Source organism: Lytechinus variegatus, chromosome 9 (assembly GCF_018143015.1).
Source record: "Lytechinus variegatus isolate NC3 chromosome 9, Lvar_3.0, whole genome shotgun sequence".
Lineage (NCBI taxonomy): Eukaryota > Metazoa > Echinodermata > Echinoidea > Temnopleuroida > Toxopneustidae > Lytechinus > Lytechinus variegatus.
The window spans coordinates 22,880,900-22,897,367 of record NC_054748.1 but is presented as its reverse complement, the minus strand read 5'-3'; the positions used below and the strand labels follow the sequence as shown (position 1 = coordinate 22,897,367).

The 16,468-nt window shown below is 38.6% G+C and overlaps 1 protein-coding gene across 1 annotated transcript; it reads right to left on the bottom strand.

The window, feature by feature from the left end:
* Positions 1-223: 223 nt before the first annotated feature.
* Positions 224-10,722, bottom strand: LOC121421741. The gene is made up of 2 exons (XM_041616534.1): positions 9,976-10,722; positions 224-1,773 (listed from the first exon to the last, which is right to left on the bottom strand). Exons 1-2 carry the CDS (start codon positions 10,536-10,538, stop codon positions 408-410), a joined length of 1,929 nt encoding a protein of 642 aa, XP_041472468.1. The 5' UTR covers positions 10,539-10,722; the 3' UTR covers positions 224-407.
* Between the last annotated feature and the right edge of the window lie 5,746 nt (positions 10,723-16,468).

Genomic DNA, 16,468 nt, shown 5'->3' with positions numbered 1-16,468 from the left:
AAATGCAGTATTACATAATGATAAACAACAGGCAATGATAAAAAAAAATCACATTCGTCATAAACATCAACAATCATCGAAACATATTACAAAACCAAGATCATGCTGATACCAGTCTAATGTCCTTTATCGTCTTATAAGTATATCAAATCCATGCAAAAAAAAAACATTATGGGAACATTACAAGGACAGCAATCAAAAATTAAGAAAAAAAAGGGGCACGCACAAAAAATATCAAGTGTATCACAAGTCATGTTAAATGCTGACATAAAGAGTAAAAAAAATCCTTCAAAACAAAAGACTGACAAATAACATGAGAAAAGAGTTATGAGTCCAAAAAAGCATTGTCAAGATACAGTCCAACGAGTTCGGCAGAAGACTCTCAATGATCGAGGATGAATGTCCAACTACACGGCAAGAATGGGACACAGGGAAGGGCTGTGAGGGAACGGAGGGGCAGGGGGAGGTATTGGGAGGCAAACAGTCTGCTGCTGAAATGGAACTAATTCAGGACCGTGTACGTTGGAATGCACGGGAGGCACCATCTGGTTAGATGGCATCACATGAGGTGCCCAAAAGGTCAAGGTAGGTGCAAGGACTCTGTGGGAATAACTGTCCATAGACGCGTCAGGATGGAGCAATGACACATCATCCAGCAGACGGCTCAGGAAACAGTTCCGGGTCGTCAATGTGATGCAAGAGATGACTGCGATCTCCAGACCGCTGTAGCACTCATCAGGTGGGCGACCATGGGGCGCATGGACATCAGAGCAACTGACAGGGGTGTCATCCAGAGTTGACTGAAAGTCTCGGACTGGTGCAAGGACTGAAGCTTCACAGCTCCTGCTGACAGGATGTGTCCTCGAAAGCTGAAGCCGGGAGTGATCAATCCCATCATCGCAGAGGGCGTAGGATAAGTCAGCACTGGTCGGTGTTGCACGGCCATCAGGAGGGCGACTGGGAGGAGCTAAAGCTCCCTCTCTGGGGACATGAATGAGAGTCACTGGGGAAGGACTACTGGCCATATCCAAGGGCATGTCATCAGCAGGATGTTTCATTTCATCTGTTGGCAGTAGTCTGAGTGTCTTTACCGTGTGAACTGAGTCCAAGGTTCTGGGTGGGCCAACTGATGAAGTCACTGGAACTAGCAGTTCATCACTCGGGATTGGATGAAACCCAGGTACGATAGAATCTGGAACAACATCCTGCAACGGATGTGACTGAGGAACTGATCCATCTTGATGAGAACATATGGGCCTATGTACCGTGGCAATGACTGCATGAACATCGAGACGACCGTCAATGCTAGATGTGAGACTGACGTCTGTGGATACATGTGCGCATTCGATGCCGACGCGACAGGCACGATGGGACTGCAAGTCGTCCTTACTACAAGATTCACTGTGCAACTCATCGTTGCAGTCATTTTCATCCTCATCTATCTCTGATGAGCCACAACCCGGATTGGTGAGAAGGTCAACACGATTAACAATATCATTCGCTGACGAGTCAGCACTCGTCAATCTAGGCTCAGAATGGGTGACACTCATTGGTCCAGCCGGGAATCCACAACCATGGAGATAGTCTGGAATGTCAAATATCTCATCTGACTTCGATGAGCAACCAACAACATCAATGCCTGGAATATGTGCTATGCCATTACTGGACACACTGACAAATGTCACATTGCAGTTTCCAAGAAGGTCTTCATCAACTTGATCAGATTCAATCAGAAAATCACAAAGGCCTGCGCAACTCTCTTCAGCAAGTTGACTAAGGCGGCTTGTCAAAGGTGTGCGTGCGTTTTTACCTTCATATTCTGCGGCGAACCCGCTCAGCGTGCCATTGTCCATTTTTCTTTCCTACGGGTCAGTGCTCTTGCCATTTAAGACGACAGCGTTCCCTTTTGCAGCGAAAACGGAAGCGTGCGCTTTTATTTTTTCTTTTGACACCCCCCGGTTGACTCTCCGATAAGATGTTTCTGCATGAGCGCCCTCTATGTCCACGATATCGACGTCTTAGGCAAACTATTAAACGAGCGATCTCTAGTCACTGATCTGGATATCGTTGTGTCCTTGTATCGGTGTGCGTAGTACAGTGGGGTATACATTTTCAAAAGTTATGCTTTCACATTTTATTGATAATTTTTCGTTTCGGGTTTCAGTATATGACAAAATTCAATAAGATTTAGATTTCATTTCTTTAATAGAACAATTAAGCTTTAGCCCTTTAGCACGAGCATGTGGTTTAATTTTGAAGAACATACCGTTAAGAAATTGAATTTCTGAAAGTAAGTGTTCAGGCGAGGGTAAGATTTTTTTCATCACACTGAGCCCGCACAGTCAGCATTGTCGGGTGAAAAGGAAAGATATGGAATTGACCTTAACATCTTTGTAAACAAAATGCAGAACCCCACGCAAAAGATGCAATATAAATCATACCTGGGTCCCAAAATGATGGCGTTTAAAGCAATACACTGAAACGCTACTGTTAAAAAAAACACTAAAAACATAAAATGCAAACGTTTTTTGGTGGAAAAAAGGCTAAAAACTAAGGGCAGCGTTGAAATTCAAATTTGAGCTTAACATAGGTCTATGTTTAATTTAGCCCTCTTGTCAATTCGTTTTTGCTGTGAAATGTCCTTTTTTTGAGGACTCTTTTTGGGCGATTTTGCCCCCCCCCCCCTTGTGGAAAATCCTAGGTACGCCACTGCATTTGTTTAAACATTTGAATTCTAGAAACTTATATATTCACACATAATACAGATGCCGTGCAAAACAAACGAATAAAATATAATTTATTTGAACTTTAAAAATAAAATGGATGCTCAAGCTGTCATATCGGTCATTGTAGCTTAAATGCACAATCCTTGAATTTCATTGCCCGAAATTCAGAACAAAAGGTACTTTCGTTACTTTTTAAAACCATTACAAACATCTTCGAACGAAATCAAAAGCACTTAAAAATGAATATTGAAATTATCAAAGTTGAGGTAGTCTTGACCATGAATAGAGTTGAGTGTTTATAAAGGAATTATAGCGTCTTCTATTAATCACATTCTACACTTTAATGACCGATGAAAAATATCGCGTGAATGAAAATGCAAATTAACACATTTAAGTGACTCCGACATGATATTGGACAGGAAAATCTATAAAATCTTTATACCTGGGATCCGTCTTTATTCTCTTATATAAATTTCCCCTGTGATCTAGAGTGCTCTGTGACCGAGTGTTCTTGATTACCATCCTGGAGCCACACAACCGAAGGGGGGTCTGGGGCTGAGGCCTCAACAAGTACCATGATTTTATGCATGGTGCACGACCCCACCCCTTCAAACCAGTCCGCTGGGGGGGGAGGGGACTTAATTATTTCTTTCAATTTTCCTGTTCTACTTATAATATTCAATTTTGTCAACTTAATTCTGATGGTTCCTTTTTCATCCAACTTTATTTCTTCCTTTGAATTTTTCTAAAACTTTTCTATACCTATTCTTTTTTAACCTTCACGTTTGACTTGAACAATACGTGTATATTGCCGTTGGTTTCTTCTATCAAATATTTAAATTAATCTGCAATGTGTGTATGTCAAATTATTGCGAATTAGATTCCCAGTGTCTAAGGTAAACATAATTTACCGACGTAAAGTTAGTAATACGAAAGCCTCTTTGGCCTAGTTTCCCTTCCAACTTTGTACTTCACCTGTTAATCGTATAGCTGCATTCTGTATAGCTTGCATATTTAAATATGCACCAAACAATAAATTAACGTACAGAAAATGGTAATACCTCGGTCACATTTGCTCTACGGCGGCCATACAGCGAGTCGAAAACAGCCGTTTTATTCATTTTATTAAAACCTATATTTAGCAGGTCCAAAAACTGTTAAAATGACTGTTTTCGACTCGCCTTAGAACAAATGTGACCGAGGTATTTAGCATATTAGATCAACAAGAATGGAGTGCATGCTGGTGCGGATCCTGCCGGAGTAACACAATACAATCAGCGCCGTATTTATTTTGAACAATAGTTGGGCTCTCAAAAGTATTGTGTTCTATTTTGTGACCTCTAGAAGTCAGTGGGTCTATACGGGGGTCTATATTCTGCACATCAGAGGGTACAGTTATGTAGTGAATCCGGGGGGGGGGGGATCATCCGGTCCGTGTGCCCCCCCCCCCCTTTGAGAGCCTTTATCAAATTTGTTAATGTAAATATGCCATTTTTACACAAGTGTGCCCCCTTTATTTGAAACTCACAACATGTATTTTAATGAGAACACGTCGTTCATACACAAATGAGGACCTTCACTTTAGCCTGGTAAACAGAGTTGGTAGGCAATAAATATAACTCAAATGTTCACATTAAGAGTAGACCTATAAAGAGGGAAGTTACTTGGTTAATCAAAAATGTGTTGATAAAATATCAGTCGAACGTTATGTTATAATCTGCTTCGCCAAATAGGTTTTATGTAATATTGCTCTTTATAAAGGCAAGCATTAAACTACATTAAAAGTCGAAATGTTAAGAAATATAATGGAAACCATATCAAAATGCACATTACGAAAAGAAACAAAATCAAGGTTCTAGTATGGGGACAAAACGAGAACAAGAAAACTCGAGAAAACTACCCATTTGATGCTCATTTTAATTCCCCGAAAGCCGGACATTGAAAATGACATGGGCCAGCGCATTGCAAGCTGTATTTAACGGCTTACCCCATTGACAAGGTAGATTTAAATTACCCCATTCTTGATTGGGGAGATTAACGTATATTCTTGAACAAAGAGGTGGTCTGACGGGTTGCGGATTTCAATAGAAAGATGACCTCTTGATTGGTAGGGGTATGTCAAGGGGAGATTATCACTTTGTCAGCGCGGGTGACTGTCTTGATACTTTGATGTTCCCCGATGTGCCTTCTATTCGAAAACCGTGTTTGCAACTAATCCCAATTATGAGACTATTTGGAATCAAAATGAGAGCCTAACTGCACCCTTTTCATAGATTTCGTTTGAAAATAAAATACTTACGTTTAAGGTAAAATTGGAATATGAGAAGGCGCTTCATAATATGTAAACCAAATAGTGTCACTTTTAAGCTTTATTCTTTTAAATCAAATGTAAAAATATATGTAAAATAATCTCGCAAGCCTAATCTAAATAGTGCGAGCACGAAGCGCGCGCGCTAATTTTTAATTTTTTATTTCATGTATTTTGTCCTAAAATAGCATTCTGGCAATGCTTGTGATCCTAAACGAGATGAATGAATTAAGTACGCATTGATCGTTCTGATAAAAAAGAATCTGTTAACGGCTACTTTTAATTATCTGTAAATGAAAACGTTACATATTTCAACAATCAAATAATGCGAGCGCGAAGCGTGAGCTGAAAATATTTACTTTTCTACCTGAAGAATAGAAGTTCTAAGCAATCTTTGTAATCATGAAAAGGGTAAATACATAACTAAGCAAGCGAAGCGAGCGCGAGGAAAATTTGAGATTTGTAGAATTGTGAGTGGATATGGATCACAGTTAAAAAGGAACATATATGATTCATTATTATTACTTTGAGTTTTGACATAGGGCCGGGATATTCGAAGAACAATATTCCATCATGTGAAAATTATGACTGTCTTCCTATTTCTCTTATCAAATCGCGAGATGAAACTTTTTGATATTCCATTCTGAAAAAGGGAAAATTTATCAGTAAATTAATTCATTAATCTAATGAGCCTAATCAGAGCGCGAAATCTGTCAATATTATGTATTTAAAGCACTTTGTAATTATGAATAAGATGCCTGAGTTGATATATTTTTAACAATCAATGTGCGCGCAAATCGCCAGCCGAAAATTGTTGATAAACTGTCATAAAATGGAGATTTTAATTAGTTTGTAATATAATTAATATTGAAATTTTCATAACTCACCAATCAATATGCGAGCGTGCAGCGCTAGCTAATATGTTTTACAATCTGACATGAATAGGGATATTCTGATAACTAAATATAATCTAGGTCTTTCAGGATCATGATATGAAAACCCTTTTATAACAAACATGATAAATGAAAAACGCGTCTCAAGTTATACATGGTTCATTGCCGGAAATATACCAATCATCTTCGTTTGTTAATGTTTAATCATCAACATTATCACTGATGTTATTATTCGTATTATCATGTCCATTAATATCACTTCAAAGTTCTAATTACCACCATCATCATCACTGTTATCATCACCATTCATTCATTATCTATTTCCAATCGTTCTCCAGTATCAATTTTATAGTTTATATAATCCCAGGTGAGGTGAATGGGTACCCGGTAGGAAGAAATTCCTCGAATGCTCGAGCGCCCGATCAAGGTAGCCGTGCTAAAGCCGGGGTAATAATAGCAGGGCCCTCTGGCAGAACAGTTTTTGGAACTGAAGTGGCTACCCTGGGTAAATATGCCGCTATTATTATTATTATTATTAAAAAAATGAAAGATAATGGTAATGATTATGGTGATGTTGGTAATCATGAACATTAGATCCGTTTTGTGAGATAATTTATGCGATTTTACACGCTAATCGCTACTCGATGATGGTGAAAGAAATCTTTAAATAGCACAACAGAAGTCGGGGCGGTAGTTACTGCATACACATACTTTAATACACTACATTATTACAAAAGATTCCCCATCGGGCGGGCCAACGGTCTTTTGAAGTAGGTTTATCTATTGAAATTACGACAATAATCACGGCAGCGGATATGGGGAATTCAAGACTGTGAGCTTCTAGCTCTCCCATTGTTTTCTGTGGCGAACCCGCTGAGCATGCTATTGTCAATGATTCTCTACTATACGGGTGACTGATCTTGCTTTTTCATGATCATAGGCCAGGGCAATGACTAAGAACAGTTCGATGAGTATCAATGCCAAGCAATCCTGAAAGGTCAATAATGTTCAATTCTCTATATGGAGAAGCTTATATCATGGCCCTATTTGCTTTTGCTTTTAGGCCAGTAAGTGTACTAACTAATATTAATAATAAATAATCACATTCCATCTATTTTAGAGCAATGACCTAATGCTAATATCACTCTACATATCTCCCTGCAGCTTACGGCCCCATAATTTATCTTCACCCGTGAATTACCGAATTTTGAAGCTTAAATTATTGAACATAATGGCATCCTAGTATTGTAATGATGTAATCACTGCAAGTGCAATATAAATAAAAACATTAATTTAATTCTACTCACATTGATTTTACTTTAGAACAAACTCACCCCCTCTTCTACTTCTTCTGTTTCTCCGTCGTCATTCTTCTTGTTCTCATCCTTCACTCCCTTCTTCATCTACTCTTCTTACTCCTCCTTTTTAAATCTTTTTTTCTTCTTCTTCATATCCTTTGTCGTCTTTCATTATTCTTTTTTCTCCACCTCATCCTTTCCTGCTGCTTCTTTCTTTTCCTTCCTCCCTCTCTTCTTGTTGTTCTTCTGCCCATGTACCTGCCCTTCTTATACGTCTCCTACTGCTTTTCCTTCGTCCTTCTTCTTTTTCTTCTTGCGTCTCCTTTTTTTCTCTATCTTCCTTTTCCTCTCCGTATCCTTTCTCATCTCTCATTATTAATCTCATCCCTTTTTACTGCTCCTCCATTCTACATGTACGTCTGCTTCTCCTTGGTAATTCTTCTTCTCCTCCTCCTTCTCCCACCCCATCGATTTATGATGATAAAATTATAATGAAATAATAGAAATGTTAACGAAGATAATACTTATAGTAGAGAAATGAAGATGATTGCGATAGTAACAGCGGTGATGACGATATCGATAACTATAGGAGGATAAGACCATGTACAGCACAACGTATCAGGGCGCAATTTCAAATATGATTACTTGACGATTTCGATACGAAATATTCATCATAAATCTAGACCTAGTACATTAATATACACTTATCTTTGTAGAATAATGAAATCGCCGCTCAATATCGATAATTCTGATGATCACTAAAACAGAAAAGCATACGTGGGACAGTGTATTATAACATTGCCTCGAAAAATACCTGACATTTGATGGAATTCTGTGCTTATATCGCTCATTTCTCAGCACTTTTACGACTTTCTTTCACAGGGCTATTTGGCAAATATTTTTCATTTATACAAACACTTCGTTGGTAAATTTCATTGGATTCTGATCGAACAAATTTTCAGATCGTTACCACAGTTGGTATTTATCTTCAATTCCGAACATTACGTTTAATACGTTAAACCAATTAAATGAAGTTATACTTTAGTCTGTTATATGTTGTTTTTATGTTGTACTCTCATACCCCGAGAGGGGATCGATAGGGTGAATAAAATGTAAATCTAAATCAGGGGCGGATCCAGCCTCCGCCAATAGGGGGGGGGGTGACTTTTTTCACCCATATTTTCCCCGATCGGCCGCCCAAGGTTGATATTTAATTATTTCTTTGAATTGGTTGTCCCAGTGCTGTAGTGATTATTAAAATTATTTAATAAGTCTTCGCATCATCTTATTCACTCGCCTTCCTCCTCTTATGTTTTCCTCTTCTTTTTTTCTCCTCTCTTTTTTCTTTCTTTCCCTTTTTTTTGCTCCGCCAATAGGGGGGGGGGGGCCTTTGTAAATGTAAATCCAACCAAGAATCGGATCTATACAACATAATGTCTAAAGGTCAGGGGAGGATCCATGACGGGGAAAAAAGGTTCCGCTTTTTTTTTTTTTGGGGGGGGGGCACTCTTCTGTTTTGGCTGCATTTTGCATTACAAATTCTAATTGTGCCTCTCATAATGGAAGGGGGCAAGGGCGGCTCCCCCCTAAATCCCCAGTGATAGAAGGGTACAGGAAGTTTGAGGATGCTGATTCATTCATGGCATACAATTTTCGAAATAGACGACCACAATTTCGTAAATATCCAGTCCACGCGCATGCGTACTCTCATTCCGAAGACGCAAGTCATTAAATAATTTCACCCCCACCTGATCACGGTTTCTGCGAGGACACAACTCTGCTTTCTCATGAATATTGATTTCGATGCAGAGGCAGAAATCGGGAGAACCCCTCTCAAATTTCCGAGTTTTTTTCACTCTTTCAACTGTATTTCCTTCATTTTTTCACCCTTCCTCTTATTCCATCCCAATATTATTTTCTTATTTCTCTCTGTTTCCCCTCCCTTTTCTCTCCCTTTGACCTCTTAGTTTCTTTTTCCTCTTTTCACAATCCCTTTTGGTCCCGTTTCTTTAAAACATGGAGATAAAGAAAATTAAGAGACAATATGTTATCCTGGGGAAATGGTTGCCCGTCAAAAATATGAAAAAAAAACTATTTAAAACAGTTTCTAATAAATCTTTGTAAATCTTTTATCTTTCTATGCCTAATAGAGCTAAGCTGTTCCGGTCATATTTATCTTATCATTCTATTTCCTTCTGTTTTTTTTTTTTTTTTGGGGGGGGGGGCGTTCTCGACACCTGTTTGAGATGCGAGTAATAATTAATATTCCAAATCGACGTGAATTCTACGAATGGCTTGGGCCTACGAAACGAAAATATGTGGAATCTTATTTTCCCACCTAAAACATGAATTGACTGTCTTCCAATTGCAAAAAAGAGGTTTTCATGGCAAATTCGAAAGATCAGTAACGATTTTCGACACATGCGTGATAATGCTACATGAATGCACCCGATAGATGCGAACCACAGTTCAGAACAGTGACCCGAACTCTCGATCCGACAGTCAATATGAACATGATGAAGGCACACATTTGTTTTGGTCGTAGAGGGAGCTATTTAGAATAGATTCTTCGGCCTTTCGACAGAAATTAAGACTTGCAGGAAAGACGAACAAAAGAACGGTGGCATTAAAGGGCCTTTGATGGCGGCCGTTCCTTTGAAGACAAGGGAACGTTGGGCGGGAAAGCCGAAGCGAAAACCCGGATGCGGGAAGAACGATGAAGAACGGTGCGTGGACTTTTGACAAGCTACCTAACTCTGCGCTCGCACACGCCTGTCTCATAGTCATACTGCACATTCTCATTGTACATTATAAACTCATTTTCTGATTCACCTGTACCAAGCTCACATACATCTGGGTCACATTCATTTTCTTTATTAACAGACATATCTGCATCTGTCTCATATTCACAATCATTGTCAATCCCATCATCACTGACGTTACAATCGTCACTGAAACCAAAATGAATGCATATCATAGACCAAATTTGAGCAAGAGATGTCGAAGAATTGATGATTTGGCCTCGCGAAATGACAGGGCAATAAATCGAGATCTGGCCAAGCATACATTCTAACAATATTGCTTTTTGCGCAGCAGATTTCCGATTTGGTAAGTCAACACTATCATCATGAAAACCTCGAAAAGGCTTCAACTTTGACTTCCTATGCCATGAACAATCACGAACAAGGAAAGGTGTAAATTCAGAATAGGTCTGAAGAAAATGGAGCAGGGACTGCCTCCATAAAACGAAGGATTCATATGTCTCATCCTTCATTAAGCACCTATGTGCGGGCGCTTCCGCGGACTGCGCCATCGTAATTATGTATACGTGGGGCTATCCAAAGTGCTTACCGTGTACTGAAGCACTTGATCGTAAGTGATGAACAGCCAGACAATCGCAAATATCACTACAACCACTGTATCTGATTGTCGATGTGGTAGCTATATATGGCCTATAATTCTTACTTCAAATGACTGGGTAAAGATCCAACGCTGCAACCACGCCAGAATAGAGGAATTAAACACATCAGATAAGTTTACGTAAAGTCATTCCATCATTTATTGGAACCAAGGCTGAACATATGCATAGCCGACTATAAAATTACATATATTGGCGCGGCATCTTTTTGTAATCCTGAGCAGGGTGCCTATCTCGCTAACCTAAAATAGAAAATAACTCTAATATAGTACAGAATATCTTTGGAACCGATTATTTTGAAAACGGGATATTTTCAGCCCCATGTAATCCTTTCGGGCACTACACATGACCTTATAGTCAGCGGGGGGGGTGGCCCTGGAAAGCGGGGGTGCTGAAGAACCCCCAAGATTTGACTTGGGGTGCTGCGTGTATTATTCTTCATTTGCAGCACCCCTGGGATTCTAATATAAATTAATAAATGTAACACAAAAGTGCTCCCCTTTATCGCGACCAAAGTGACCTTCATTTTTTAGTGAAAGTTTTTTTTTTTGCTTGTCAAATTTACATAAGCATCCTCAGTTAAAATATCGTTCCCAGGACCCTGCCCAACCCCCGTGTATTTTTTTATCTTGTTCTCTAATGCTATATCAGGGGACGCGGAAGCGGGGGGAGCTGGGGGAGGGGCTGTCCCCACTTTTTTCCCAAACCGTGTACAAAAACGTAAAAATGACCATATGATTGTGATTTTTTGCATGGTCAGCCCTCCCACTTGTTTTGGCTCAGCCCCTACACTTTGAAAACCGTTCCGCCGCCCCTGTATATAGGGAATCTGAGGGCACAATCAGCACAAAAGGCACCATCAGCTCAATGAAAGATTCTGAGCTCAAGAACCAGTAAATAATTAGATATACCTTTATTCGGATCGAATATTTTAACAGAATGTTCTCGATTGCATAATGCTAGTCCAGGGGCCTGTTGCAGAAAGAGTTGCTTTTAAAAACAACTAAAAATCAATCGCAAGTCACTAGCCGTGCATCCCATTGGTTTAAAATCAATTTCATGTTTGAATAATCACGTTTGATTAAAGATGTCATGCCAATCTTCTTTAACCTTCATTTTCCTTTTAAATTTAAGTTGTGGGCCGAAAATCTAAAAAAGGAAATAGATTAATAGTGAATGAAACGTGATTGTGTGCGTACTTTATTCAACTCAATAACGAAACTTGGATTGAGAGGTTTTCTCATGAAATCTGAAAGAAGGCCCATCTCTCTTTGTTTAATGAATAATATCGCATGAAATTCAAGCCAGTTGTATGAAAAAATGCTAATTTATGATTACATAAATTATATGCAATAAGATTTAGTAATTTCACATTATACTCAGTTAAAGTGCCATTAACCTGTTTGTGGGACACACTGTAGTGTACAATACTTGCTATGATCATGGAGCTACTCCATGTTATGATCATCCTCTTTAAAACCGGCGGTGTAGTTACTGTTTTTGAAAAAAAAAACGTAAACAAATAATTCTTGTTGTGGCTGTATGCTCATGGTTGACAACACTCAAAATCTGAAGAACAGAAAGTGGTTGTAAACAAAATCCTAGATCATGGTGAAAACCAAATGAATTAAATCCACGTTTTATAAATATTAACAGTACAATGCACCCAACATTCAAAAGTTCATAGCAAAACATTATATCATCATTGGTGTCTGAGCTTACAATCAGAGCAAAGAGTCCCGCAATTGTTCATTTTTCCCTAGATATGTAATTGCAGTATACACGGTAGAGCAAGGCATTGATATTCCACAAGTTAAGTCCAAGAAGCAATACGGTAGTGCCTGTGACAAGATAAAAATTTCTTGTCACAGGCACACTGGAATCATTTTAGAGCAATATCGAGTAAGGTATATTGACGATATACATGGGATTTTGTTAAAAAGTTATTTTTGCCATAAAAATTCAAAGATGGCCGTCATAATAGCACATTCTTAATCATCTGCAATGAAAACGTATAAATTAATCCGCTAGACACTTTAGGCTATATATTTTTTACTAAATAGGTTCATTATTGCGGATTGAAATAATCGCTAGAGGGTATTCATTTGTCTCGCAATCTACTATGGTCAACAAGGAAATTCGTGATCACTCTCGCAAAAAGTGTTCACTGGCTTTCTAGGAAATTCGTGATCACTCTCGCAAAAAGTGTTCACCTTGTTGACCATAGTAGATTGCGAGACAAATGAATACCCTTTAGCGATTATATATTTTTTGATGGTTAAAATGTAATAGTACACCGGAAACCGGTTCTTTTTTACTCAAATACTTTAGAAACGTCTGTAAAAAAAATGCTCCATGATGGTAATTATGTATCCAACCAACATTGGGCATTTCTTTTGGGCATTATTATTTATCCAGTGTGATGAAAATTTGCTCATTCTAAAGTAATTTCTGCTTATTTTTTAACCTTACTGGACAATATGTTTCCCGCATTGGGTAAAATACTGCCCCAAATTGGTTGGATACATAATTACCCTCGTGCTGGTTGAAATTTTGCCCAATATTTTTTACAGTGGGTGATTATAGTCCACTTTGTCCGTTTATACGTATATGAACTTCTCTTTTGCAGTGAGCTGAAAATTTTACTTACACGACTAGGCCAATTTATTTGGCGTAGCAGCTAGGTTCTGTCAACCATTGGAACATTTCCTTTTCAGGTCTAATTGTCAAAACTTATAGCTCTGCGTGCTTGCATTTCATGTATACTTTTATATTCATTCTAAAAACTACTTAAAATCCCCTTTCCATCTTAATTTATAACAAATTTTGACTGGCGTTTCGCGCGCGCATTAATAGTTAAAAATATTTATTAACACGCGCATCGTGTTCACGATAACAAAAAGTGCTTAAAATGTCGCGTTTTCAGGCCTGAATATAAATCAAAAGATCGTACTCTCATTAGGCTAATTGATTAATGAGATACATATCTTTTTCATGAATTCCTACGAATAATCATGGATCGGAGTAACAAATAATTTCAGATAGCATGCACTTCGAGCTCGCATCATTGAAAAGGTGTGATCTATTTCCTGTTAAATCCCCCCCCCCCCCCCCCCTCCCCCTGGGATTTCCGCCCTTGGATGTGCATATAACTATTTTGTGAAATTAAGCGAAAATTTAAAATGTCATAACTTTCTTATTTTACATCCGATCCAGGTAACAAGCCAGCGTTGGTTCTACGTCAGAAAAACTTGATGGATTAACGTTGAATCGACGTTGAAAACTAGTTTAATGAAAAGATGATGGACAATCAACAATGACCCGACATTGGCAACGTTGGAAACTTGTTAGTTGGAGAGTTGTTGGACAGTCGACAAAGGCACAACGTTGACAACGTTGGAAATTAGTCAGTTAGAGAATAGTTAGATAGTCGACAATGACACAACGTTGGAAAATAGTGTGTGTTGGACAATTTGAAATGGCACAACGATGGAAACATGTTTAATTGGATAGTTGCTGAACAGCCAACAATTACACAACGTTGGCACCGTGGGAAATCGATGGAAAGTTGTTGAACAACCAACAATGGCACAACATTGACAAAGTTGGAAACTAGTTCGATTGAGATTTGTTGGAAACTAGTGTGTTGGGGATTTGTTGGACAGCCAACAATGTCACAACGTTGGAAACGTGTTTGATTGGATAGTTGTTGAACAACCAACAAAGGCACCGCGTTGACAACGTTGGAAACTAGTGAATAAAGGAGAAACAAAGATCACAAATGCAGTTTAAGACCAGAATTTCCAGAAGCGTCCTCTTTGCAGCTGGCTATATAGGCCTACGGTCACATAAAACATAAGCGGAAGTAGAAAAATTATAGGAAAGATAGCTAGAAGAAATTGAAAAAGGAAATAAAAGCATCAAAATGTGCCTATTTTTTAAAAATACCATTCAACGTTGCTAACCGACATTGCAGCAACGTTGTATTTGACAATTCAGCCAATAACATTGGATCAACGTTGCCAGACAACGTTGGAAATATTGTTGCTAGACAACGTTGAGCTGACATTGCAAATGTTGTTGGTCTGTTCACGATGTATGCGCGTGCATTTCTATCCAGTGGCGTACCGTAGGTCACGGCATTGGGGGGCACCAGCAAAACTTTCGAGTCACTTATAATTAAGGAGAGAGCGAAGCGCGCTCAGTTCCAAGGTATACTGACCTAATAGAGATATTTTAAGGATATGCAGTGCCATTAAACAGATATGAATCTCACTGATTAAATAATGCGAGCGCGAATCGCGAGGTGAATTTTTTTTTATAAAAAGGGACATTATAAGCATATTTTTGTGATTATGGTACGTACCTGTCTCGCTAAACAAAATGCTAGCGCGAAGCGCGAGTTGGAATTTTTGCATATATTGACCCCAAACAGGGACATTTTAAGGACTATAAGAATCCATTAAGAGTATACATATTTCAGCATAGTCATCTAATGCTAGTGCCATCCTTTGCTCATTTTGTTAGAATTACATCTAAACACATTTAGAACTTTTTGTAGTAATTGTAATCATGATTATCATACGCATCTCACTAATCAATTACTGCGAGCGCGAAGCTGGAAATTTAGGAAATTCAGACCTGATGAGGTGCATTCTATGGCTTGTTTGTAGGAATTCATTAAGACCGTACGTATTTCACTAACCAAATGATGCGAGCGCGAAGTGCCAGCTGAATTTTTTGTAGATATTGACCCCAAACATGGATATTTAAAGGACTATTTTTTAAGGGACCCATTAAGAGTATTTCACAATAGTCATATAATGCGAGTGCCAAGCGCTTTCTGATTTTGTTAGAATTACATCTAAACACATGAAGCACTTTTTGTTGTCATAGTCATACGCATCTCACTATTCAGATACTACAAGCGCGAAGCGCGGGCTGAAAATTTAGGAAATTCAGACCTGAAGAGGGACATTATATGGCTTGTTTGCAGGAATTCACTAAGACCGTACGTATTTCACTAACCAAATGATGCGAGCGCGAGCTGAAAATTTTTGATATTGAGATCAGAAAAATTGACATTTTAAGGACTGATTTTAGGAATTCATGAAGAGCAGACATAACCCACTAATGACAGGAAATGTTTTATATTAATACCTTAAAATGGGGCAATCACTTTAAGTAGTCATGAAAAAGAAGCAATTGTCACTACACTGAAACAATAATAACTCGAAGTGCGAGGAAATAATTTGGTGTATATTGATTTCAAAACGGGAGGTTTTTGTACAAAAGGTTTATATATCTTGTTAATCAGTCTACGCGAGCACCAGAAACAACAAAGACATAGGCCCTGAGCAAATAATGTTTCATTAAGTTATGAAAAAATGCTTCTTATGTAATATAACATTATAATCAACAATAATTTCTTCTTTCCCCACTACCTTTCTCTTCCTTTCTCCCTCCTTTTCTCATTTTCCTTTTTTTTTGCCAGCCGATGGGGGGGGGCGGGCACGTGCCCCCAATGCCCCCCCTCCCTGTAGTTACGCCACTGTTTCTATGAATGATGCAACGTTTGTCTGCCAGCGTTGAGGCAACGTTGGGGGAAAATTTCCCAACGTTGATCCAACGTACGTTAGTCGAACGCTGTATTGTAACCTAGGATATCGATTTTGATGGAATTTTCAGTGTTATGATCGTTGTATTTTTTTTCTTTTTATTCAAATCAACTTCTTGTTGGGCCGGTGGACTTGTCCTTTAAACTTAGCCATATGCATTTCAACTCTGAAATATATTATGGAATTTCATTCACGATCTCATTTTGT

What these genes read in the sequence shown, in the direction of transcription:
- LOC121421741 (XM_041616534.1), bottom strand. Translation starts at nt 10,538, where the DNA reads ATGGCGCAGTCCGCGGAAGCGCCCGCACATAGGTGCTTAATGAAGGAT. An exon ending in GTGTGCGAGCGCAGAGTTAG is followed by an intron (nt 1,774 to 9,975) that starts GTAGCTTGTCAA and finishes AAGCCGCCTTAG; the next exon opens with TCAACTTGCTGAAGAGAGTT.